Source organism: Portunus trituberculatus, chromosome 14 (assembly GCF_017591435.1).
Source record: "Portunus trituberculatus isolate SZX2019 chromosome 14, ASM1759143v1, whole genome shotgun sequence".
Lineage (NCBI taxonomy): Eukaryota > Metazoa > Arthropoda > Malacostraca > Decapoda > Portunidae > Portunus > Portunus trituberculatus.
This window is the reverse complement of record NC_059268.1, coordinates 12,473,565-12,501,289: the sequence shown is the minus strand read 5'-3', so window position 1 is coordinate 12,501,289 and position 27,725 is coordinate 12,473,565. Positions and strand designations below refer to the sequence as shown.

The 27,725-nt window shown below is 39.7% G+C and overlaps 1 protein-coding gene across 7 annotated transcripts; it reads right to left on the bottom strand.

Moving 5' to 3' along the window:
- Nucleotides 1-230: 230 nt before the first annotated feature.
- LOC123503461 (transcription initiation factor TFIID subunit 1-like) lies at nt 231-27,725 on the bottom strand. Of its 7 annotated transcripts, none has more exons than XM_045253242.1 (34): nt 27,447-27,725; nt 22,727-22,993; nt 22,316-22,408; nt 21,643-21,890; nt 21,273-21,506; nt 20,773-20,964; nt 20,454-20,654; nt 19,942-20,081; nt 19,430-19,638; nt 18,827-19,062; nt 18,202-18,360; nt 17,879-18,013; nt 17,255-17,443; nt 16,927-17,082; nt 16,461-16,612; nt 16,007-16,211; nt 15,722-15,809; nt 15,301-15,473; nt 14,663-14,796; nt 14,362-14,533; nt 13,846-13,984; nt 13,586-13,741; nt 13,105-13,274; nt 12,738-12,923; nt 11,960-12,202; nt 11,711-11,855; nt 11,343-11,473; nt 8,863-9,025; nt 8,586-8,728; nt 8,044-8,239; nt 7,797-7,907; nt 7,449-7,678; nt 7,195-7,305; nt 231-434 (listed from the first exon to the last, which is right to left on the bottom strand). In XM_045253242.1, exons 1-34 carry the CDS (start codon nt 27,463-27,465, stop codon nt 297-299), a joined length of 5,664 nt encoding a protein of 1,887 aa, XP_045109177.1. In that variant the 5' UTR covers nt 27,466-27,725; the 3' UTR covers nt 231-296. The 7 variants fall into 7 exon arrangements, with proteins under 7 accessions (XP_045109177.1, XP_045109175.1, XP_045109178.1 ...); XM_045253240.1 differs by having other exon boundaries at nt 19,430-19,641; nt 27,447-27,724; XM_045253243.1 differs by having other exon boundaries at nt 22,316-22,405; nt 27,447-27,723.

Genomic DNA, 27,725 nt, shown 5'->3' with positions numbered 1-27,725 from the left:
GAACCAGAAAAAATGGATTCAAGCTTGACACATTTAAGTTCAAGAAATAAATTGGAATAGTGGTGGATGAATGGAGCAGACTCTGTAATCAGGTTTGCTTGTGTTGAGTTAATAGGGCTATAAAAGATTTCATATAGCGATTGCCATATATAAGCCTCATGGTTTTATTTAAGTTTTTCTTAGTTTCCTATTTTTTCAAGTTTTCCCTACAGATATAATTAAATAACACATTTTGCAAAATTTTAAAAGTTTATTTTAGATTGATCTATGTATACAAAACATAAACTATGAATTAATTAAAACCACAGCGCATCTTTGTCATCTTCCTCTTCTTGGGGAGGATTTTCCATTTGTTGATGGTCAACTTGACGACCAGCTTCATCATCCGAGTCTGACACAGCCAAGTCATTATTGATCGTAGCATCATCATGCGGCTGAAAAGAAATTGGAGGGGCATTTTGAAAATCAAACATGGTCAAAGATAAATGGTGCATTAGCCCTTTCCTTGATTTATTCACTTCGTTTTAGCAGCCAGATTGAGAAGAATGAATGCAGGAGTAAATGTGGGGAATAAGATATGTGTGCTTCTTTATGTAGATGATGTAGTAGTCGTGAGTTAATCAACAGAGGAGTTGTGAAGTTTGTTGCACATGGATATGGAGGGGACTGGAGATAGATTTAGTAGTAAAATAATAGTGAATATATCAATGTCAAAGCAATGCAGTATGAAGAATTGGAGAGAGTTGAAACAGACACAAGAATATACGTACTTAGGGATATGGGTGAGTCCAAATGGGTGTGGAAATAAAAAGAATGAAAAGACAAGCTTAGTGAATCAGTGGATAAGGCAACTGGGGAGTACAGCTACAATGAGAGCAGGTAACTATGATGTGCTGAGAGAAGTGTGAAAGAGTGTGGCCATGCCCAGTATAATGTATGGTATAGATGTGATCACATGGAGGGGAAGTGAAATAGACAAGTTAGAAGTGGTGCAGAATTGAGTAGATAGAATGACACTGAATGCACTGAGATACACAGCAGAAGTTTTGAGAGGTGATATGGGATGGAGCACTTTCAGGGAAAGGCTAATACAAGTGACACTTAGGTACAAGATCAGGTTGGAGAGAATGGATGATGAAAGAATAACAAGAAAGGTGTATCTTGAATGAAAGTGTCAGCAAATGGAGGAAGAGGTGCATGAGAATAACAGAGGAATGGATTACATGTTGTATGGGGATGAGAATGGCTGGGGGGAATCAAACTGAGCATGACAAGAGGAGGCAGAGTGGGAACTGATACGATGTGAGGAAATGGAAGACTGACAGAGAGGTGAAGTGGATGGAACTGAATATGTGGAAGAATGAGATGAAACAAAAAAGTACTCTGGAATGATACAAGGAAAAGGAGGTTCTGACGTATGAGAGGTGATTATGATGGCCGCCTGGACAGTGATCTTTTCAAGATAGGACACAATGTATGAATGTGAATGCAAGAAACTACAGATGGTATGAGTCCCACAGCAAAGTGTGCAGATGTATGACTTGGGAGAGGATGCATCAGTGGAGCATGTGGTGCTGGAATGTGAGAGAGAAAGGAGGGTGACAATGCAAGTGATTCTGACTGAATTAGGGCATAATAGGGACAAAAGAATGGAGATGACAGGAAGGGAATGGATGGTGTTGCTGCTGGGACTGTGTAGCGAGAAAGGTGAAGGCATGATTGAGGCTATGAAGGAGTTTCTGGAGAAAATGTGTGTGTCTGAATTCGTTCATAAATTGTATGTATGTTAAGCTATATTTTTAAATCATTGTAATGGTATTTGGGGAAGAATGTGCGAGTGAAGCTTTAGTGTTTCATACGAGCTGGAGCGGAGTGAAGCACTAGCATTTCATATGAGCTTGAGCGGAGGTGAGGAATGGAAGCAGAGGTTGATAGGCAGCAGAGCAAGAAGAACCACCGCTTCGGCCGCAGCTCTGACCGCCACACACACCACCAACCGTCTACCTCACCCTGTCGCCATTCCAGTTGCTGCCACCATTACTCCAAGCCTGGTTCCTGTGTTTGCCCACCTTCCCCCTGTTATAATAAAGTGGGAAACTAAGGACTGCTTTGATTACTGCCACAAGCTATCTAGGCAGTATGGGGGAAAGCTACTTTGACCTGAAGCTCATTCCTGAATACGATGTACGATGGCAGCACCACTCAGTCTGTTGTTGAGTAGCTTGAGAAGTTGGAGCTAGTGTGCAAACTCTGAGACATCAAGGATGTGGCGAGTGTCATCCCTCTTCGCCTGACTGGTGGTGCCTTCGCTGTGTACCTGCAGCTGTTTGAGGACCAGAAATCCACTAAGAAGATAAAAGACGCACTGCTGGCAGCCTTTGCTATTGATCCCTTCATTGCTTACAAACAGTTCATTGGCCGGAAATTGCAGACCGGAGAATCACCGGACGTGTACCTGGCAGAGCTGCAGTGCCTTTCATCACTGTTCGGTGGTATGAATGACAAGGCCCTTACTTGTGCCTTTGTTGCTGGATTGCCAGAAGACGTCCGCCAGCTACTGAGAGCTGGGTCGCGCATGGAGTTGCTTGAGCTGGACCAGATTTTGGCACGCGCAAGGGCAGTGATCAGGGATGACGGCCCGCATCAGCCAGCAGCAGCATGTCCTGGAGCCAGGTCCTTGCCAGCTGCTGCCAGTAACCTATGCTTCGAATGCGAGGCCCGAATCACCTCACTAGGGATTGTCTGGATTGTCATAGAGGAACAGTGCGTGGTGGCTGGAGCCGCACTCGGCAAACATGTGAGATGCTTCAAGTGCGGAGGCCTCGGTCACGTTGCCTCTGCTTGTTCGGGAAACGAGTGCGGTGAGAGGGAACCAGTGCCACCCTCTTCTCCTGGTAGTCTGTGAGTGAGGAGCTACCTAGTGCTGTGGTGAGAGTGGATGGTGTTCAGTGTCGTGTGCTAGTGGATACCGGCTGTTCCAGGAGTATAGCGCGTGTGTCGGGCTGCAAAGCATGGAAAGAGGGTGGCATCAGCATGGTCACTATAAATGGTGAAGAGTGGAAGTGTGAGGTAAAAGGGTCGGTGTGTCTTCAAGTGAGTGGTGGGCCCTCTGCCAACATCAGTGTGACTGTTGTTGCTTCGAAACCTCTTGGATTCACCTTCATCCTCGGAATGGATCAAATCAAGGCACTCGGTGGTGTCACAGTTGATGCTCAGGGCATCATGAGTTTTGGTTGGGTAGAAAAGTCGATCTGTGCTGCTACAGACACAGTGGTGGGGATTAATGAGATGGACTTTAGTGCTACTTTCGATCCCAGCATAAAAAGTCATGGACAGCAGCCTGGAAGTAGGCAGAAGGCAGAGAGAGAGCCAGACGTTTTGTATAACCAAGTGGAGACTTATACTGTGCCCGACGGAGTGCGGGGCCTGTATGAGGAAAAGCTGGAGAAGTGGATCAAAGATGGCTGGCTTCTTCCGTACGACGAAGCTAAATATGGGCCTGCTAAGAGATTGATCCCTCTCATGGCAGTCATCCAGCAGAATAAGAAAAAAAAGTGAGGCCAGTGATGGATTTTAGAGAGCTTAACACCCACATATGCGCCTATACAGCTGACACGGATGTATGCGCTGACAAACTGCGGGAGTGGCACCAGCAAGGTGAGAACGTTTCTGTGATAGACTTGGCTAAAGCCTACCTGCAGATCAATATTGACGACTCTCTATGGCCATACCAGACAGTCAAATTCAAGGGTCAAAGGTATTGCCTGACGCGACTGGGCTTCAGTTTAAACGTCTCCTCACTTGTGATGAAGGCCATCTTGAACTGTGTCCTCACTCAAGATTCAACTGTGAGGAAGGGAACATCAGCTTATATCAACGATATTTTCATAAACAAATGCATCATTGAGGCCAGGCAAGTGGAACAACCTCTTAGTAACTTCAGGCTGACAAGCAAACCACCTGAACGCTTGGCTGATGGAGCTAGAGTGTTAGGTTTAAGAGTGTTGGGGGAGCAGGATGGGCTCGTTTGGGGGAGCGATAATAAGCTAAGCGACGCCCCAGCTCATCTAACACAGTGAGAGGTGTTCTCTTACTGTGGCAAGTTGGTAGGACACTACCTTGTGTGTGGCTGGCTTCGAGTGGTGCCAGCTTTCATCAAAAGAAGAGCCAACCTCCTCACAGAAAGCTGGGATCAGGTCATCTGTGATGAAGAGTTAAGCAGACTACTGCAAGAAACTTGGTGAAGACGAGTGACCCTGTGCATGGATGGTGGAACGCCACGGGAGATGAAACGAAGGTGTGGGTAGACGCTAGCTCACTGGCGCTCGGAGTCGCGGTCGAGATGAACGGACATGTTATTGAAGATGCCAGCTGGCTGCAGAAAGATGACTCGTCTCACATCAATGTGGCCGAACTGCATACGGTGATAAAGGGTCTGAATCTCGCACTCGCTTGGAGTGTCAAGAAGGTGGAGCTACTAACTGACTCCTCAACAGTGCATCGTTGGATATCAGATGCTCTCCCAAGGAAAAGCAGACTGAAGACCAAGGCTGCAAGTGAAATGCTCATCCAAAGAAGAGTAGGGATTGTATTGTCGCTGATAGACGAGTGTGACATACAGCTGTCTGTCACCCTTGTACCTTCTTCAAACAACAAAGCTGATAGCCTGACCTGCGTGCCTCAGCGCTGGCTGAAGCCCCCACCACCTGACCCGCGGAAAAGGAAGTTGTGTGTGCTGCTAGCGTTGTTCCTAGTAACGGTGAGATTGCTGAACTTCATGATGCTGCAGGCCATCCAGGGATGAAGCAAACACTTTACTTCATAAAGAGAGCCTTTCCTGCTGTCACCCGAAGACAAGTACACACCATTGTCGCGAAATGCAAAATGTGCCAATCCATCGACCCAGCACCTGTTAAATGGTGGAAAGGTTCCCTGGATGTAGGAGAAGTGTGACAGTGAGTGGGCATAGACATCATGCACTTCAATGGACGACACTACCTGACTCTCATCGATTGTGGGCCATCACGGTTTGCTATCTGGCTGTGGCTCAGATTACAGACCAGTGCAAGCATTATAGAAAAGATGGAAGCAGTGTTTTACGAACGTGGGGCTCCAGTGGAGCTGTTAACTGACAATGATACGGCCTTCCGTGGCAAGTTGTTTAGGAAGTTTGCAACGCAGTGGTGTGTGCGCCTCCGTTTCCAATGCGCCCATGTGCCATCTGGAAATGGCATTATTGAAAGGTGTCATCACACTGTGAAGGTCATCGCTGCGAGGAAAGGCTGTTCCATAGAAGAGGCAGTGTATCTATACAATTTGAGCCCTCAGGATCAATCCCAGTACCACTATTTGTCTTATTTCTAGCCTCTGCATTGCTTTCTTAGACCAAGATTGGAGCTAACTATAATTCCTGAATCATTTTCATATTTTGAACCTACCAGGGCCTCGTTGTCTGTCCATTCGCTCATTCTGTCTAAATCTGCCTGCAAGGCGATGGCATTCAAATCTGACCTAACTCTACAGACCTTTGTGTCAAATTCAAAGTTGCTAATATTACTACTAATTCCACTATCCAAATCACTAATTTGTTAGAAATAACAATGGCCTATAATCGATCCCTGTGACACCCAACTAACTACTTGACTCCACTCAGAATTAGAGCTGTTTATTACTACTGTGTTGCCTGACCCCACTCAGAATCAGAGCCATTTAATAGTAATGTGTTGCTTATCACCTACCCGCATCAGAAGCTCTTGAGAAAGGTTAGGGCAAATGGGACAGAGGGAAAAATATTAGGCTGGATAAAGTTGTGGTTAGACAATAGGAAATGGAGTAATAATAAATATATCCAATTCCAAGTGGGGCCAAGCAGTTCGTAGGGTGCCACAGGCATCAGTTTTAGGGCCATCATTATTTCTAATATATAGTTATATAATTTGGATAATGGAATTAGTAGTGCTACCAGTAAATTTACAGATGCCACGAAAATAGATAGACTAATTAAGTCAGATTCAGATGCCATCCCCTTGCAGGCAAATTTGAAAAGGATAAACGAATAGACAGACAGATGGCAAATGTAGTTTAACATTAACAAATGCAATGTACTTAGCATAGGTAGAGAAAATCTACAATAAGTACACAATAAACAAGGAGGCCCTGGTAGGTTCAGAATGTGAAAATGATTTAGGAGTCACAGTTAGCTCCAATTTTGGTCTAAGAAAGCAATGCAAAGAGGCTAGAAATAAAGCAACTAGGGTACTAGAATGAATTTTTAGGAGTGCTAAAAGCAGAGGAACCAAAGTATTATCAAAATTATATCTGGCACTGGTCAGACTGCATCTAGATTATGCAGTACAGTTCTGGTCCTCACATTATAGGAAGGATATTGGTGTATTAAAATGAGTGCAAAGGAGAATGTCTGAAAAGATACAGCGGATGAGGGATATTTCCTACAAAGTGAGACTGAAGAAACTAAATTTGTATTCCTTAGAGAGAGGGACCTGTTAGAAGTATTTATAGGGGTTATAACAAAGGGACAAGAGCATTAAAGTTCTTAGGATCGGTAGCCAGGATAGAACCAGAAATAATGATTTTAAGCTTCATAAATTCATGTTTAGGAAAGAAATGGGAAGGAACTAGTTCTCTAGCAGAGTGGTAAATGAATGGAACAGACTCTAACAGAGTGGTAGATGAATGGAACAGACTCAGTAATCATGTTGTTAGTGCTGAGTCAACAGGGAGCTTTAAAAGATAAGACAAATTAATGGATGGGGATGACAGCCTCTTGAAGCTCCCTTTACTTCCTTTTGTTCTTATCTACAAAACAATAATAGACTTGGAAGATGACTTGGAGCTTTCATGTCGTATCCGTGGCTATATATTTATCAGAGCTAATGATGTGAAACTAAAGTGTGGGCAGGCAACATGCACAACAGCCAGTCATCTCTTGCAATTTCCTGGTGAGAATGATTGTTTCCCTACAATTTATAATTTCACCAACAAACATTTCATGTCAACACATTCTGCCATGGATGCCCTTCAGCCATCATAATGTGTTGCCCACCCACATTTAAATCCCATAAAACAGCCAAGAGAAATAAAGCAGGCATATATTTTTTATTAATGCAGAGTAAAGGAAGATCAAAAGTCAAAATTTGACAATCAGTATGTTCAATCTCAGAAGACATAGCTTACCTGTGAAGGCATCATGCCCCCAAGGAATTCCACAGAAGGATCATAACTGGCATCAACTTCCATGTTGCCTTCTGTTCCCAAACCTTCAGGATTGTACTCCCCTGTTTCACCCTGAAAGGAACAAAATAATAAAATATTACTAACCTTCAACTCCCATTCTCTCCATAATTCTATGCTTGCTTGTGATATCACTAATAGATGCAAATCCATTTTAGATTCTATGCACAGACCCTAAGATACAGGACCCATCCTACCTGGTAATATGAATACTGAGCTGAGAGTTGAACCATTGCCTCTGCTGCTCCCTGTGTTTCATCAGGCCCCTGCTGGTGGGAGCCATACTGCCCCTCCAGTACCATGCCAGCTTCCACCATATCTGCCCCAGACATTTCTTCCATGTGATGGTGCTGCTGTTGCTGCTGCTGGTCTTGTTGCTGTTGTTGCTGCATTCCATAATCCTCTTCATCATCACTGAATTCAAGATCTGCCAAAATTGCAAGGATTTGGCATCAATCCCATCAGAAATGACTAATGTACAGTGTCAACATCCACTCACACCTTCTGCCCTCTCTGGCTCTGCATGTTAAAGAAATCAAATTTACCTTCCTCCAAGACATTCCTTTGTTCCTGTTGGAGACGACGTCTCTTGGGTGTCTGCATCATTTCCTCTTCCTCCCCATCAACTACATTGACATGCTCTTCCTCTTCATCACCTGAGGAGATTTAGGATCAATATCATGAATACTGTAATCTTACTATCATAACCAATACACAATAATATTTTTTAAGTGAAACTGAATAGAGATTCTGAGAGGGACATCAATAAATACGATATCTATGAAATCCTACCGGAATAGTTTAGAAGATTATCTGAGGGTGAACCCATTTGGTGATCTGGAGGGTCCTGCTCCGGCTCAGCAAATGTGTAATTAGTGTCATCATCAGGGCCAAGGGAAGTGCACAAAGAGTCAGTTTCAGCTTGTTCTAAGGCTCGTTCTTGGGCAAGAGTAATCTTCTTTTCCAATCCATCAAGATGAGCCTCATACTAAAGGAGAAAAATACAATACATATAATGCTTTCATAAAAAAAAAAAATAAAGTTTCAATTAAATTTGGGTGCAAATGAGCAAAAACTACAGTGTTAATTATGCAGAAGGAATGGAGGGAGAGTAAAAAATTTTATCAACAAATTTGGAGTAAGAAGTACATCAGTATGTCTTAGTACTCAAATTAAATTTATCCAATTACGTATACTCAAATGAAAAATCCAATTGTATATACTTGTCATCACTGGCAATCAACACCGAGTGTACACCACTATTACTTGTATTACAAAATAACCACTATTACCCGTGTTACAAAGTAAAATCAATGACACAAAAGCATACTCACTTCAGCCAGACTATCTTTACAGACTTGCAAAAGAGTCTCAGCCTTTTGTGTGAATGCAGAATCTTGACCATTGTACCTGATGCTGTTGGTCAAGATGAGTTCCATATCTTGCATGAATTCGGCTCGGCTGTGGTATTTGTGGTCTGAAATAATAATAAAGCTAATGAATATCATGCTAGCAATTAAGAATACCAAGTGTTTGTAAGTACTTCAATTAGAGGTCTTTGTTGACAAGGTTATATGAAAATGCACTTGACTGAAGATCAATAGCACTTACTTTTGACTTTCTTTGCTATGGTGGAAAGATCCATAGGGCTCTGTATTATTTCATAATAGTCTTTTACATTCTTCTTGTTTACAGGTTTCATAAATGGCCATGATTCCTGCATTGAGAACAGCTTCTGATTTACAATGTTGTCCAGTATGTAATCAAATGCCACCTGTACCAAACCAAAAGAAAATTAAGGCAAGAACACACATACAATCTCATTTGTACATTTATTTCATGAAACTGTAAAACATTAATTTCCGTAAGCTAGTCTTGCTCAACTAATACTGATAATAACTATTAAAAGACAAAGTATTGGTCCACAGTATATTGTCTTACCAATCATCTTCACAGGATTCTCAAAATTTTCAGTTTTAATCTACAGTAAACCCCCCCACTTAGCGAATCTCAGCTTGGCAAAATTCACTTTTGTAGTAGGGTGGCCACAGACCATCAAGTGCACGCTTGGCGATTTGAATTCAAACTTGGCAGCCGCATGGCGAACCACGCGGCTCCCCGGTGACGTCAGACCTCTCTCTAAAGTCTATCAGAATGCAGTGTAAGAGTCCCCTTCAGCCATTTTGTTTGTGCTAGCCTCTGTTCTGCTAGCGTGGGTACAAATTCTGGCGATTTACCGCCAACATGGCCTCTACCAGCGCAACAGGCGGTACAGGTAGGGGTAAGGATAATAGTAGTGGCAGCAAGGACGAATGTGGCCGAGGGAAATGGGTGGAAAAATGGGAGTTACAGCCTTTACATAATGTCTTATTAGTTTTATTTATTGTTTATTGGTCTGTTTTGTACATGTGTTCTAATATGATAAGGCAAAAGATTTTATTTCAGCTCAAAAGATGGTATTTTAGGGGTCAAAAGAGGGACTTTGGCAATGACCAAAGACTGATTGAGGCATTTTTTAGGCAACTCATATGATATAAAAAACTCGTCCTTGGTAAAATTTGCACTTGGCGGTAGTTTTGCCAGACTAATTAATTTGCCAAGTGTGGGGGCTTACTGTACAGCAATCCCCCGCGTATCCGGATCGCCGTTATCCGGAATTAGCTACTATTCGGAACTGCCCCAAAGCATATTCAAACCTACTGTGTGAGTGATCCCTCCATCCCATTAGGCGGAAGCACTTACTCCCATGCCCTCCTGCGTCACACTAACCTACAACTCGCCTCTCGCCTAAAACTAGACCAATTGCGGTGCTCTTCAGCAAGTTTGTGGCGTTCTTCATCATTCCAGCATGGCAGGAGTGTATGTACGTCCCACCACCACTTAAGGCGACATCACACTAGCACTTTTTCTGTCGTTTTCGATGATTTCCGACGTTTTTAACTGTTCCGTCAACTCTTTTCGTTGTCTTGAGTCAGACGAAACGCACTATTTTCCTCTAGCATCAATTTTTAGTCAAATTAAGATTTATGGCTTCTATTCAACACTTCAGACGAAACACACTATTTTCCTCTAGCATCAATTTTTAGTCAAATTAAGATTTATGGCTTCTATTCAACACTTCAGACGAAATGCACTATTTTCCTCTAGCATCAATTTTTAGTCAAATTAAGATTTATGGCTTCTATTCAACACTTTATAATACAATTAATTTTCTTGTTAATTGGAATAATGATTAATAGAATCTTGATAAGTAGATGTAAATATATTTGTGTGTGTGTGTGTATATATATATATATATATATATATATATATATATATATATATATATATATATATATATATATATATATATATATATATATATATATATATATATGTTTTGGCTTAGCAGTGAAAAGTGGTTCAGTTGTTTGTTTACATTTTTCTGGGACTGAGACGCTCCATGGCAGAACTTCCAAGTAGCAACTGGCCTATATGATCTACTCTGTTATTTATGAATGGACAAAGCTGTTTGAAGAGTTTCTCATAGAGAGCAATAAAGGTCATAAATAGCAATGAAAAAATAACAACTTACTGGGGTGAAGGGGCCACCATGTTTGTTTACAGTTGACAAACGCAACGAAGGCGGTAGCGAGCTTGTGTGTGACGACAAGTGGCGACAAAAATTGACAGTCTTAAGAAAATTGACAGAAAAGTGCTAGTGTGGCGCCGTCTTCACTGTTGTGTGTACATCCCACCACCCCTTGTACTTCTTATGTACCATTTTTTGTTCTAGATTATACATTTAATGTGCTTTTATTCATCGTTTTCTTACCCGTTTGGGTTTATGTACACGTTTTTTCTCAATTTATAAGGGTTTGGGAGAGGAAATTCCGCGTATCCAGATATTTCGTGTATCCACCAGGGCCTTGGCTGCTATAATCCGGATACGCAGGCGATTATTGTACTTTGATTTAAACGCAGGTTTAAAAATTTGCCACTCACCACCTACCTCAAATGTTACAATAATGCCTGGTCCAAGAAAATTATTAAAAGAGAATGAGGGACAATACATAAATACAAAACTCTTCATGAACAAAACAATTACATACCTGGTCATCGTCATCAAGGAGAGGATTAATTGCTTTCTCCAATCTCATGAGTCGCTCTTCCTTCTCAGCGAACCTGTCTATGCACAATTCTAACATCTTTTGTGCTGTAACTGTCAATGTACTTTTGACACCTGTTGGAAATTCAAAACTTATTAGAAGCAAATGAAAAAGAAAATAGAATTTAAAATTCAGGACATAGTCTGTTCAAGATAAATTCTCTAATGACAAACTAAATGATTTTAATACTTATTTTCATCCTGCAGACAAAAAAGACAATTGACAAAGTATAATGCATTAATAAAGTACTATAAAGCAAAAAGAAAGTCAAACTACAAAACTTGTATGATTTCAATAAAATACATACTCACCATTATAAAGTTTGGAATTTTCAACAATTTGTGAGATATCGGAGAGGAATTCTTCTCTGCTCTGGTATTTCTTTTGCCGCAGGTTGTCACGAATGGTTGACAGGTCCATTGGGTGATTAACAATATTGTAATAATCAGGTACTTGCTGGAAGTAAATAGATCATTAACATAAACCTTTTTCCTAAATTTCATGTTCCTTTTCTCACACACAGAGACAGACAGAACAATAAATAAGAACCAATGACTGACCTTCACATTAACAGGGAAGAGGAATGGCTGTGCATCTGACATCTCCCTCATCTCATTTAACATCTCCTCAAATATGGTGGAGAGAGTAATGACTGGGTCAATGCGTCGCCTGTTCACCGACCTCTCCTTGCGCTTCAGGTAATCACAGTGCACCACAGTTCCTGCCCTCCTGCGTTTGGGATTTTTCACTTGGTCTTTGGGGACTTTCAGCACCAGAGATCTACGTTTCAACTCCTCTGCGTGCTGTAAAATTTTTATTAGTTTTTCTTTATGATTACACTAATCAATACAACAGGAAACTAAATATGGTCACTTTGGTCTATCTGATAAAAAAAAAAAAAAAAAAAAAAAAAAAAGGAAATGCAGCACAACTCTGCTAAGGAGAGTGTGTGTGTGTGTGTGTGTGTGTGTGTGTGTGTGTGTGTGTGTGTGTGTGTGTGTGTGTGTGTGTGTGTGTGTGTGTGTGTGTGTGTGTGCCGGGCAATGTTTTACTACTACTACTACAGAAAATTTGTCCCATTGTAGAACCTATATCTACGCACTTCATTACCGGCTTCTAAGACAACATACCTAGTATTTCAATATTACTATCAATGACAATACAATTTTAAATAAAAATCTAATAAACCCAAATCTTTTTTGTCTTTACCTGAGAAAACTTAGAAAACTTCAAATTCAATGTTTACCCCTGCCCAGCCATGATAAGACCCCATACTGTCCACCTACTCGAAAAATATAATAAAGGTGATCAAATAAACTTGACAAATAAATTCCTCACCTTAATCACTTTTGAGGAAAGCTTAATCTTTGTTCCATCCACATTGATAAGTTCTTCAGATTCCTCTATTCCTCCTTTCTCCATTTCTTCTTCTTGCTCCTCTGTCAGAGCCACATTTATGGGCTGAGTGGAGCTGGTGTTTCCTGCATACATTGGGCAGGCCTTGTTGGTGCGCATGTGCCCTACCTGTATTCAAATTATAACCAATTAGGATTTATAGAGAAATTCATATTAGCACACTTAACAAATCTTTACACAATAACTATCCTCATATTGAAAATACTTTAAAAGGTACCATTTTGGAGTTCCCCATAACTATTATATTTCCAGATTCTCATTAGTAATTCCCAATACAATTCAAACTAACCTGGCCACAAGCACCACACTTCAACTTGAGGTCAGGCTTCAATTTGGGTTTCTTGGTCTTGGGAGGAGTGACGATGCCTTTTTGTTGCCTCTCTTGGTTGCGCTTGATCCTCCTCAACTGTTCCTGAAGGCGCCGTCTCTCACGCTTCATCTCCTCCTTCTGGGTCTCATCTGAAAAGGCACACAACAAATAAGACAATGACATCTATGTACATTGGAAATTTTTTTTTTCTCTAACATTATGTGGTGGCTTTTCAGACTGCCGAGCAAATGAAAAATAACAACCATTTCCTTTTTGGTTATACACTTCACCTCATATGAATAACTGATGCTTCATGCAACAATGTAATACAACAAACTTTACATTCCAATAATGATTAGTTGATGTATCTACATGCAAAATCAAAAGCTACAGCCAATGTTTTGTACTCAGTTTAATCTAACTACTGTAGTCCTGCTTCTTGCAGAAAACAGATTCTTACCAAGTTGGCCAGCAAAGTTTTTGATGAAGGATTCATCCTTTGAAGTTCTGATCTTCACATAAGTGTCAATCACTGCACTCTTGCGGACAATCTCAGTCCTGGTGTATTCCTTGCCATCTGAGGTCTTGAATGTGCGGGTAATTCTCAACAGACGACCTGACATGATCAAAGAAGTGCTTTTCATTTTATTGTTACATACACAATCAAAGCAATGACTATTATCCTTAATTCACGAAAGCAATGCTAAATACTTCACTTACCTGGAGTACCAAATCCAAACTGTGAATTTTCATCTTCATCTTTCTTAGCCCCTTTTCTCTTATCACCATCTTTGTCTTCTTCTCCCATTATCATCTTCTGAAGCTCTTTTCTCTCTTGTTCTTCCTTCTCCAGAGTCATCTGAATAAAAAAATGTAAATGCTTAACAATATGTTTGTTTGAATTCAAGAGATATGAAGGTGCACATAATGGAACAAAGTCTCTACTCAAACTATTCATTCATCATCACACACATACCATGTTCATAAACATTCTAAAACCTTTTTCATATTCTATCAACAGTTTTCTTTCACAGACATTATTTAATTTTGGTAAGACAACTACATGTTGCTCTTGCTATTAGATAACAGCATTGATAGTAAATAGCTATACTTACTTAAAAAAATTCTTATTTCCATACATTTATATGGAACATAATAAAATGAAGGAAGCACTGATTCCAGTAAATCTGTTAGTTATGTTGACTAATATTATAGCTTCATTCCAAAATAACTTACTTGTGATGTAGTTTTCTTATTAGCCAAGATATTTTCAATATATTTTCCTTTTTCTTCCATATCTGAATCATTATCTTCCTCTTCTGATGAACCATCATCTGTGGAAAGAACTTCCTCTGATGCCAACACTCTGTTCTGAAGGTCAAAGATACGCTGGCATTCTTCTTTATATCTGGCAAGAAAACAACCCTTCTTATTAGAGAAACTAGTATCATTAAATAGAAATATTTCAAGTTATATATCATAATGCCTCCACTGTAGTATAAATATAGTAAAATGGACACATTGTTGGGACACTCACCTCTCCTGATGTTCAGCAATGGAAAAACGATTTCCTCGAGAGAATTTATTCATTCCTTCCTCTCCTGCTTTTGCTTTCTCAGTTGACAGTGTTCTAACAACATCAATCACCTCCCATCTGGTTAACTTGGCAATCTGGTAATTGGAAGAATATTATACACTATTCTGTAATGACAGTCTTAAAGATATGAAACTAAGAATACATGTTGAAATTTTTCTCTTCTAAATAGTAAAATCAAGACCAAAAATCATTTTTCCAAATCAGTTTCTATCAATGAGCATTTTACCTCAAGGTTAAACAGAAATACCACTTAGAAGTTTATAAAACTATTATAATACATTGTCTAATTCAGTTAGTTTTTAAATACAAAGAAAACTAATACATTTCCCTAAATCACTACCACATTTCCCTAAGTTAATGAGAAGTATAAAGTTCTCAATGTAAAAATGAATTAAAAGCCAACAATTACAAAAATTTACCTTTAGTGGAAGCTAGGATAATTTCTTCTCCCAACTGTAGTTATACACAGCCAATAACAACACATTTCCATACTTATACAATAGTTAACTTAAATTTCTTCACAGAGAACTATGGCTGGAAGGTTACATCACCAAAGTCTGTGGATACAAGGAACATACCTCATCCTCGGGAACACCATACTGACGCAGGAGATTCTTTGCATTGTGAAGTGAAAGCCTACGCAAATCAGCATCTGTTCCAGTAACTGTGCGCTTGGGTTGCTGCTCCTGTTCTTCCTTGTTTTGTGTTGGTTTGTTAGGGATACGAATGTATGAGAACCCTTCCCCACAACCTGAAAACAGCAAAGTAATTCAAATAAATTCATATTTTCAGTTTCAATACTGCTGACACTTGAGGCATTAAGTTTTCTTCAAACTTTCATTTCAACATCAACAACCATAATCTATCATTCCCAGAAGCAATCATGCAGTTCACCTAAGTAATGTATACATAAAAAATAAATGCAAACCTCTCACATTCATTACATAAATCTTATTCATTCATATTTCAATGTAAAACAAATCATTACAAGTAACATGCCTGTTGGGTCAGCAGGTCCTGTGAGCTGGAGAAGACACTTCCCCCTCACTGCCTGGATGTATGCTCTCGTGGTGTGCCAGGGAGCAACCTAATAGACAATCAATAGTCAGTATCAGTTGGACACTCAAATCTAAGCTACAGTTCCATATAGAAAGGACAGTTATCAGTTTTGCTGCAGAAACTCAATCTTAAAAAGAAAAACTGTTATGAAGTATAGGGTGTGCATATACTGAGGGTCTCTCACTATCCAAGAATCAATAGAGACATCATATCATAAACACTTACCTTAATCTCATCATCCAATTTCTGAGTGTCATCATCATTGTCATCCTCTAAAGCAGAGAGGAACTTATCTCCATAACCAGCATCCTTCAGTCGCTGCTCTGCCGCAGACATGCTGAAGTAGGTGCAACACTGCTCTGGGGACACCATGGCTCGGATCTCCTCCTCCGTGGGCAGCCGGAATTCAGGTTTGATAACCCACCAGTTGCTACAGAAAGGTTCATCAATAAGAACACTAAATTAGTGCATAAAACATTGTTACACCTGTCATGTGAATTCTTAAAAAGTAAATAGAAAAAAACTCAGAATCCCTTTGATACAAAACTAAATACATTGATTCAATCTTCTACATTTCATCTCTCAAACATGACAAGTTCACCTTTTGTGTGAAGGGAAGAATGTAATAGAAAAATCAATATCTCAATGTCATAATTCAGAAAATAATAGTTATCACAACCTGTCAACTCCTGTACGCTTAAAGTCTGCACATGGTTTGAGGCGTTTACGAATGGAGCTCTCAGAATGTGCAGGGAAAGCCCTCTTTATCTCATCCATCTTGATTCTCCGTGGATTGTCTTTACTCTTCCAAAACAGTCGGTAAATAAATACCTGAAAAATATTAGTGTTTTACAACCAAATTACTCTAACAACACACTGACCATGAAGTCAAGAAGGACACATGAAATTAGAATACACAAAAATCACTGAGTCTCTTACAATTATTCAAATATACAAAATCTTTAAATGCCCAAAAAGGGATTTGGAGAAACCTACTGTAGTATCTTAATTTCCTTAAATGCATTAATATTAAGATGCAAGACAGTATAATTTACACATCTAGTTATAGAAAACACAAAAAGAAAGAGACTAATAATTTTCACAGAAACAAGGTAACATAACTTTGCCTAATTTGAGATACATACTTGCAAGAAATCCCTTATAAAGTTGTTGGCTCTTTTGGAATTTGGTCCAGGCACCTCATACAGAGGACACTCCTGCCCTACAGTGAAGACTCCATCCAGCTCTCTGATCCAATAATTATTTCTGGTACGTATAATCAGGAAATCTGTCTGGATGTGCTGAAATAATTAGAAGCTTTTTAGTGACCTGGCAAATAGATGTTCTCCCACGACTCATACTGCACCACCAGCATACAGTGACACAATCTCAAAATCAAACTACAAAAAAAATGGGTATGATTAAGTTTATTAAGACCTATGTGCAACAGGAGACTTGCAACCTCTCCCTCACCTTGTGTTCATACAGCGGTGCCCTGAACATGTTATTCTCCAGGGTCTGAATACTCTGGCCAGGATGCATGGCACCAAGGAAGGGGGAGGTGTGAGCATAGGCAGTCTCACCAAATCTAAATTCTGGGGGCCCCTTATCATTGCCAGCACGGCGCTTGTAGTAGTTCTTGAAGCGGGTAGCCATGCCAACCTGACAAAAAAAATTACTTGATTATGACAAGTTATTGAATTAGAGTCCCAACAATCCTGAGTTATAGTCATTAATACTAAATGTAATAGATGCTTTTTATGAGAAAAAGCAATGCGATTCACTTAACATGCCTACATAGTAGAGCAGAACAGAAAGTTAAAATGGTTACAAAATTACAACAAATGAGCAACGCCTTACATTCATTCAGTGATATACATCTAAACATTCTATTCGCTCCACCCATTAATGAATTTCTAAAAAACCTTCTTTTAATGCTTTAAGAAACTGCTCAAAAACAAATAATATCCAATCACTAACTAACAGCAAATTTCACATTTTTTACAATCCTGTGGCATCCCAACAAAATAAACACATCTCGCTTATTAATGCAAAAATGTAAACTGAAGGTATCAGATGATGGAGCATTAAGCATACCTGAGACAGGAGTGGAGGGTACTCTTCACAGTACTCCAACAAAATTATGTCTCCATCCTTGCCAGTAAGGTCCTCTGGGGTCCTCATGAAGAACACATCACCTCCACCAGAGGCCAGACGTTCCATTTCCCTTTGCTGTATAAAATACGTTCATTTTAAAAGCATTGCCAGTCATTAATAACTAATTTCTAAAGAGTACTATGCATACTGTACACCTGCTTACCTTTACAAACTACATGAATATGTGAAGGACTCAGATACTGCAAAATCACTACATATAGCCAAACCCATTCAGTAATACTTTATGCAAGATACATAGTTACCTTTGCTTTCTTTTTAATTTCCTTCATAAGTGGCAGCACAGAGTGTGGTCCCATGGTGGAAAGAGCACCATGGGAATATCTCTTCAGGGGAGGACGATGGAACAATCTCAGTTTCTTTTCTCCCATGTAAGTTGGAATAAATGGTGGTTGGAGTTCAACCTGGAAATAGGAGAGCATTTCAAACATTTATATACTTATTTTTACAAATTCTAGTATTCCTTTGATTGTATTGTGACATTCAAGAAAAAATAAAATTATGAAAACAAGAAAAATCAAGATCAGTCAAGCTTTAAATTGTCTCTTATTACTCATGCTACCATGCAGAGTTTTCACCAACCAAATCTATGTGTAATCTCAAACCACTGTTCAAATACTCCAGTGAGCATCATCTCACCCAGTCAAGGCTATGCAAGACAAACCTGCTGCCAAACAAATGAGGTGGGTGACACATTCAATTTAAGGAGCAGAATAGTCAAAATCCTAGAAAATTATTTCAAAGAACCTACAAATAGTGGAATCCTCAATTATAAGTTAGAAATTATTATTGTAAAGAGAATTCACAATTTTCCTTTCACATTCCACAACATGACTGCAATTATTTTTAATCTAAACAGCAGATACTTACAACTGGAGTTGAATGCTGCAGAAGACCTCCTCCCATGGACATCTTTATAGTTTGTTCTGAGGACTTTGGTTGATAGTATTCATCATTGGAGATGTTAAATGGATCTTTATCAGGGGACTTTGGTGGAGGTGGTGGTGACTCCTCCTCAATGGTGGTGATGACACCAGCCTTCCCAAGCAAGATCTTTGACTTCTTCACGTGAGGATGTGGAATCTTTACTTTAACAGGAGCATCATCTGTTCAGATTTTAAACAAGTATTACACACAACTCAATGCACATAAATGTACCACCTTTATATGCAGCAGCTGGAATACCCACACACACACACGCACACACGTATACATTGCTTAAATGAATATGTAAGTACTGAAAATTACTTGCAAGCTCAATTTGTCTAATGTTGGACCACTCAGTTCTGATACAGTAAATAACAACTGAGACAAGTACTATAGAAATATACAGAATTTAATTAAAAAGCTTTGTTTATGATCTTAATTAAAATAAAAAGTTGACACCAATGAGTGAAATCATAGCTCTTGCTGAAATCAGTGATGATGCTCAGTGTCAAATATGCAGCTGTGTAAGCCTGGAGTAGGTACAACTACCTTGGGTGAGGGTCGCAGGATCAACATCCTCTGGTATGCCCAGGATGATGTTCTCATCATTTGGATCAAGCGTCAGTACGGTGGGCTCAGGAATCGTGGCCATGTTCTCAGGATCCCAGATAATGTTGTCCTCCCACTTACCATACACCAGTTCCTCATTCTCCACAGGGAATATTGAATACCACGTGTCATCCACATTGTTCTTCCTGCTTATGGAAGCCAAATGAATTCTAAATTAAAACATGTAGCTCACTTACTATATTCAATATTTAATTAAACCAATGAAAACTACACAGATGATTAATATCTAAATAGATAGATCATTTTCTCCAGCTCAAATATTAGCCTACACAATAAAAGAAATAATAATCTATCACCCATTATCTAAGTATTGCACAGTTCCAGTGACAATAACTATCACCTATTCTTATTTTTGGAAGTTTTAGGTTTGCAACTCTAAATAAGTATTCAGCTTATTAAACATACCAAAGGTCAGATAAAACACTTACGGCATCTGACATTTAACTTTGCTGGCTTTGGTGGATGCAAAGGGTGTTGCTACTTTAGTTGGCTGACTGAAGGCTTGAGCTGTGCGGTTGTAGCTGCTTGGAACCCAGCCTGCTGCCATGTTTTTGCGCTTCTGATTTTGCTGGAAAAGACAAAATGTGGGATAAATCATCATATCACTTTTCTTGAGAGCATACACACCACACCTCGAAATGGAACTTAAATAGTTTTCCTACTCATATATTTTTACTTAAAGCCACATATCAACTCCTCTGTCCCTCACTCACTAAGAGTGAGGAAGAAAGACAGAAAAGGGGATGTGGATATGGAGAGGAGAGTTGGCTTATGATACACAGAGGGAGCTCTAGCCATTGACAGCTGCCATGAAAAATAGATAACAGATCCTACTTTTGTTAAAAACATAGGTAAGAAAACTGCTTCTTCAAGTAGGCAGTTGAATATACATGTTGGTGTAACCAAGCATGCTTGAATGTTTCATTCTCTTACACTGTACCTTATGCTTCATGTCATCTCCATTCCATATGATGTCCTCCTCCCAATTGTACTGTGTCACCATATGGAAACAATCATCGGGTATCTCCTCTTCACTGTCTGCCTCATAGCCTGACGTGGCCACATTCTCCTCCTTTAGTGGTACTGGAGCATCTTGAAAGCCTTCATCTTCCTCTGATTTATCAGTAGAATTGTTCATGCCCTACAAAAAACAATTTAAATTTACACAAAAGAAAGCATTCTCCAGAAATAAAGTAAGTTTTAAAAAGTATGATACAAATTCATTATTGTGTATTCAATAGTATATTTGTATTCCTCACCTTGATCTTGAAACCATAATCAAAGTTTGTCCCAGACAGTGGCACATCCAGCATGTCGTACCACAACTGTGCTGGACCATAACGCCAGTCAGCTTCATGGGGCTTATTGGGATCACGATCATTAGCCTTGTCTCCTTCTCCATTCAAGGCATTGTTGTTATTATCCTGTTCCTGCGTCTGGCTAAACCGGACCTATGGAACATTTTTTTTTAGAATAGACTTGCAACACCAATCTGTCTGACAAGTAATCATTTCTGATAAAAGTATTAATGAGGTTTTATAAGTGGCTAAATAGATGAAAGATGAAAATAAAAGAAGGCTAAGTGAAAGTGTATAAAAGATGTTGCATTTTCTAGATTGAAACTAAAAAAATTTATAGGAAGATAATATAGTTTAGGTTCAAACCAAACAAAAGGAACATTAATGAAATTTCATTGTACATCAAGAGCAAAAGAAACATCACTAGAACCAGATGGTGAAAGGTAAGAGGTTTTACTTACACTGTCATCAGCCACACACATGTATGGTGGAGGCTCTGGTGCAAACTGTAATTCAAATCCTTTTGGTATTTCAGGTGTAGGGGGCGTCTCCTCCCCTGGGAAGTAATCGTCACCTGCACCTTTATCTTCCCCACCAGGGCCAAATTTCTTCTTCTTTTTTCTCTTTACACCTTTCCATATTTTAGGCAAATTGGCAATTTTACCAGGCCCAAAAAGTCTTGAAAACCGCAACACCTGTCAGATAAATATGCTCATCAGTTATGCTATTTTTTGGAGAGAGAGAGAGAGAGAGAGAGAGAGAGAGAGAGAGAGAGAGAGAGAGAGAGAGAGAGAGAGAGAGAGAGAGAGAGAAACAAGACCTCAGACTTACAGAGTCTGGTCGAAAATCTGGAAACAATTCCTTGACATCCACATTAAGGTACTTGGAAGGCAACATTGCTGCCAGGGGTGTGATGACTCTGCGGCTGGATGAACTGCCAGAGGAGGTGGTGGTGCTGGTGGCTGTGGTGGTGGAGGAAGCATTGCCACTTTCAGTTTTGGGCAGCGGCGGTGGAGGCATCAACTCAGAGTCAGACTTACTTAGACCATTTTCTTCTTCCTCAGCATCATAATCCTCACCTGTTCAAGATATTGCAATCATCATTCCAACTTTTACTTCCTTTCATCTTCAGCATTATTCTACATTACACGAGGACACACCAGTCATCAATGTAAAAATACACACATGATAAAGTTCTGAATGTATAACTTTGATTCTAACAATTCTTATATCTGTAGCAATTTATCATACAATACAGTGAAGAACATGCAGGAAAATATATATGTATATCAAAATTACGAAAGACTGGTGTCACACTACAGAAAAACATCACTGCCATATTGTATGAGTAAAAATATACAGATAAATGACAGATGCCTCACAACCCCCAAGTTTTTTAATCTTCGAGTTTAGCATTATGCCTTTGGATGAAAATGAGAAACTCGAGAAGATACTGTACATAAAATAATGGTTCTAATAAAAGTATAAAACACGTCATACTTACCATCGTCTTCATTCTGAGCCAGAGCATCATCTTCCACTGCCTCATTGATGTCAGAATAATCAACAGCTGATGGACTCTTTTCAACCACTTCTGCTAAAAATAAACACACATCCTCAACTTCAGTAACACTTGCCAGATGCTAGTGAAGTATAATAATTGATGAACTTGCTTTCCCCTACTGATATTAACTTGCACTGTCCCTTTTAACTCCTATGACCTAACTAATGTAACATCTGCCAATGCCACTCACTCCAAAGGTTGCTACAATCTCTTAACTGACATGTTCTGACTTCATATTCCATCACTGTTGTTCCACAAAAAGTGATACCCAAGTCCAAGAAATAAGGCACTTAAGCTCTATTGCACACTAACTAATTCAGTATATCAAGACCACCATTTCTGAGAGCTCACCTTCCTCCTCCTCCTCACGGTCATCATCATCATCATCCTCGTCATCATCTTCATCACCATCATCTGTCACTTGTCTAAGAAGGGAGCCCAGACCAAGGCGAGACAGAGATGCCAGCTGCCGCTTGCATTCCACATCAAACACATCTCCTTCAAGCTGGCCATGTGTGTCAATGTTGCCGAAGAGAAAGCTGGTGAGGGAGAGAGTCTGGCTGGGCGCACCCTGACCCTCACCGGCATCATCTTCATCATCTGTGGTCACCATCTTATCTGGTGGTGGTGGTAGTAAGTTAGCTGCTGTGAAGAGTACTTCCTGCCACTGCTGTACACTGATAGCTAAGCCAACCTATTCAAACTTATCAAATTTAACCAAACCTGACTTAACCTTACTTTAATCTAATTTATGTAACCTAGTCAAGGCAACATGCACCAATGAGACATCTTCCTCATACATTACCTTAACCTATTCCAATTAAACTAATCTAACAAAATTAAACTAGCTCAACCTAACTACCAATGGTATGAAAGTAATATGAAGTCACTAATTAACTAATTAAGACAACACTCTCTAGAAACAAACATCCTCTCTATTTAAATATTTCAAATTGAGTCTCTTCTCTCTCCATAAAGCACTGATTGGTTAGATCTATTCTGTATTTTTCATTGGCAATGGCTGCATGCTCAAATAAAAACAAACAATCACCATGATTAATTTCACACTTGCACAATAGATGTGACATATGCACACACAGATGAACACACCTATCTGGTATTCCTCAGTGCTTGCCAGTCCATCACACACATGGGTACATCAGTTCCCAGCGTTGACATAGCAGTATGTGAGCTTGTTCCCCCCAAAACTGGTAAATCTTTAAAAAACTGTTGTCAACATTGTAAATAATTTGCAATGGATAGACCCTATATGGGGTCCAAATTACTCAGAATAAGATAAGAAGGGAAAGAAAAGCCATGTTGAGATTGATGAAAAAGTAAAATACCAAAACTACATGTGACTGGATGACTACCAAACTCCAGTCACCAAATAAAAAGTGTTGAGAATTATATAAGGATGTGACCACAGACTGGAGGTGAGTGATGAACAAAAACACATTCTACCCTTAATTTTGGTGGATATGAGGATCAAGAGGTGTCAGGACTCAAAAAAAAAAAAAAAAAAAATGTTTCTTAGTTCCATTCTGTGGCTATTAGGTATTTTTACACTTTCATAATCAATATGGCTTTTCTAACCTTTATCATCATGTAAAGCTGAGCTGCTTATTCTGAGTAATTTGAACCCATACATACATGTCACAAACTGTTTATAACATTGACAACAATTTTCAGAGACTTACCTTTTTCAATGCACTATGACATCCACATGTGTGTTGGACTGATGGGTACTAAGAACACTGTTAGGTGTGTTTGTAGTCAAATTATTTATGCATGTGTGAAATCAATCATGGTAACTGGTTCTTTTATTTGAGCATGCAGTCACTAGCCAATAAAAATAATACATAATAAATCTAGCCAATCAGAGCAGTTTGTGGAGAGAAACGACTCAATTTGAACCAGTCTATGGAAGATGTCTGAACAGGTAGGATGTCATCTCAATTATTTCCACTGTATTGACAGATTTTATGAAGAGAAATACGGTTATGACTCTTAATTTCTTAGTGTTGTTTTGGTTGGATCAGTTTAATTGTTAGATAAAGTTAATTTATTCTGAGGAAGACTTAGCAGTAGTGTGTGTCGCCTCAAATGGCTTCGGTTAGTTTTGGTTACAAAGATAAGTTTAAATAGATCGATGTAGTCAATAGTGGTGCCAAGTATTCTCCATAACAGTAAGTCAAAATTTTGGACTGCTACTTTGAAGTACTTTGTGATAAGGAAACCATTTTCTTCAGGTACATTTTGGTATGATTTATATTAATCTTTTTTTTTTATCATTGCAATACAGCACTTTCTAAGAGGAAGAATAAGAAAAGAAATTATTTGCGACGGAAACGAAGAGCAGATTCATTCAAAACAGATCGAAAACAAACATAACAGACAGTTTTATCCTAAGTGAGGGTATGGTGAGACTGTAAGTTTACCCTCTATAATACCATCTTCCTAATTACTCGTTACCAAAATTAGCATGAAAAACAAACAATATACATCCTAACCTGACAAGATTTCCCTTACTGAGCACCAATAATCTTTAAAGGAAGCAGAAATAAGTTGCATCACATTTTGCCTTCTCAAACCTCTCCAGACTCCCATTATTCTGCTAACTCACAACTTTCCACGCCTTTCTTACCTGTAACACCTCCGCCGTCCTTCACTGGTAAATCCTCACAGCGTCCTAAGGCAGTGTGGACTCGAATGCAAGGCTACAAGCACAATAAATAAGGAAGGCGGCTGTCACTCCTACCTAGCCCTATGTTTGTTTACTCTGATGGCGACTCAGTGTTGCCACCTTGATGCGCACACCTCTCGCTTCCGTCTACATGTGCATAAAAATTTTCCTCTTCTTCTTTCTTCTCATCTAAAGCTACATACTAGCAAAAAAAAAAAAAAAAAGTTTGACCATTTATTTTCTTAAAATCATTTTCTAGAAAAGATTTTTTCTGTATCTCTATAACCACCTCTGAAATTTGTGATTTTCTTTCCTTATCATTATTTGTATACCTTGAGTAAATACTTTATTAACAATATATATTCCACTTCCGACTAATTATTTGTTTGATCATCTTATATACCAACACAAATTTTTATTTCCTACCAAGGAAAAATATACCATTTATTTAGCGTAGTGACGCGATTCACACAAAGTTTTCTTTCATAATCCTGACAACACAGAATCACCATCAGTGACTTGTGGAAAGACCAGAGCTGATCTCAGATATCTACACGAGTGAACAGAACAAAAAAAAAATAAATAAATAAATAAATGAATAAGTAAAGTATTATAATTGACAGACTTGCTTTCTTTGTACAATACCGATTTACACTGCCTACACTTTACACTCCTATATGCCTTGAGACTGAGTATCTGTCAACACCATTCACCCCAGAGTCACCGCAAAGCAGGGATGGGGAAGAGTCGCTCTCTTGGAGATTAACGATTCCGACTCTAGAGGCTGGCGAAGTCGGCGGAGTCGACTCCACGGCGCCACACCCCGTGCGTCTGGCACGGAGCGACCCCGGAGTCGTCTCCCAGGAGTCCCAGCTCGTCAAGCATTTTAAGCCTCGTTCACACGAAGCGACTTTGGAAGCGCGACTGCGGGCTGACTGTTCACTGTTCACAGACGGCGACACAGTCGCGCGTCCACCTTGCCTACCCCCCTCCCACTCCCAACTTCTGTCAGTCTGGTAGTGATGGATGTAGGAGAAGCAGCGTGTGCCTGGATAATTTATCGTCGCTGGCAAAGGCGGAAAAAGAAACCCAGACTACATTGGGTTCACCCTATTAAACATGACAGACTACCTATGGTATGTTCTGCACCCTTTACCCAAAATTAAGAGAATATGAACCAAAGTTCTTTAACTACCTGAGAATGTCCATCAAAACATTCGACGAGCTGCTGGCAGAAATCAGAAATGAGGCGTAAATATTCACGAAAACGCGGGAAGCTGTCGCTCAGTGGTTAGAGCGTTGGCTTCACAAGCCAGAGGACCGGGGTTCGATTCCCCGGCCGGGTGGAGATATTTGGGTGTCTCTCCTTTCAAGTGTAGCCCCTGTTCACCTAGCAGTGAGTAGGTACGGGATGTAAATCGAGGAGTTGTGACCTTGTTGTCCTGGTGTGTGTTGTGTGCCTGGTCTCAGGCCTATCCGAAGATCGGAAATAATGAGCTCTGACCTCTTTCCGTATGGTAACGTCTGGCTGTCTCGTCAGAGACTGCAGCAGATCAAACAGTGAAACAGTGAAACAGTGCCTCGAGTGAACGGCCTCATAGAAACACATGTTAACCGAGTCGCTCAAAAGACGCGCTTCATCGAGGATATCTCGAGTCGCGCTTCCAGCCCAGCGACAAGCGACCACATATGAACACTCCAATGGACTTCCATTGACTTTGCGGTCACGCTTCCACAAGTCACTTCATGTGAACAGGCCTTACCGACTCCGGAGTCGCTTCCCCGCGCGCCAAGCATGCACGACATACCAACACGTCTTAATTCTCTCCTGTGTCACCACAGGAATTTCATTCCATACTTAGCTCATTACCCCATTATTCATCATGTCTTCTGCACTCCATCAATTATATACATGAAATTATTTTTATATTTTCATTATTACAAGTTCGTCGAGGAATATATATATATATATATATATATATATATATATATATATATATATATATATATATATATATATATATATATATATATATATAATAATATGACTATTTGGCCAATCATATGGCGACAATTCTTATTTAACTTTAGATGCATTTTTTCTTTTAATTTCTCTCCCTACTAGAAATGTTTTGTTTATTTGTTCAGTTATATACATTCTCGTCAGTTTCGTTAAAATAAAAGTGATATCGTCACCTCAAGGCTCAAGCAGTTTACACTTTTACACACTGCTGTGACTGGACTCGACTCCAGGCCCTCGGACTCGGCGTCAGCAGAGTCCACTCCAGAGTCGCTAAGCGCCCACCCTTACCGCAAAGCCTGCAACCATCTCCTACTACCTAGATATGCTGCAATGAAGAGCATTTCAAAATTAAATTAACCTACCGTTAATCTCCATCCGCATGTCCGATCGGCGGTCATGTTGTCATCCCGTTGTGTCCTCCATCTATCATGGGAAACCCTTAAACTTTCTATGTCCATTTTACTGAGTTGAGCCCTTCTATTTCCGTAGCTCACCACTTCATATCTGCTACCAACACTCCACCACTCGCTCGTCCTTTTGTGTTCGAACCACGAAAGACTTGTGATCATTACATCAACGACATATTAGGTCACTTAAGCAGACTTGGGTAGCTTTTTAATAGCAATGTAGTTAGTATATTC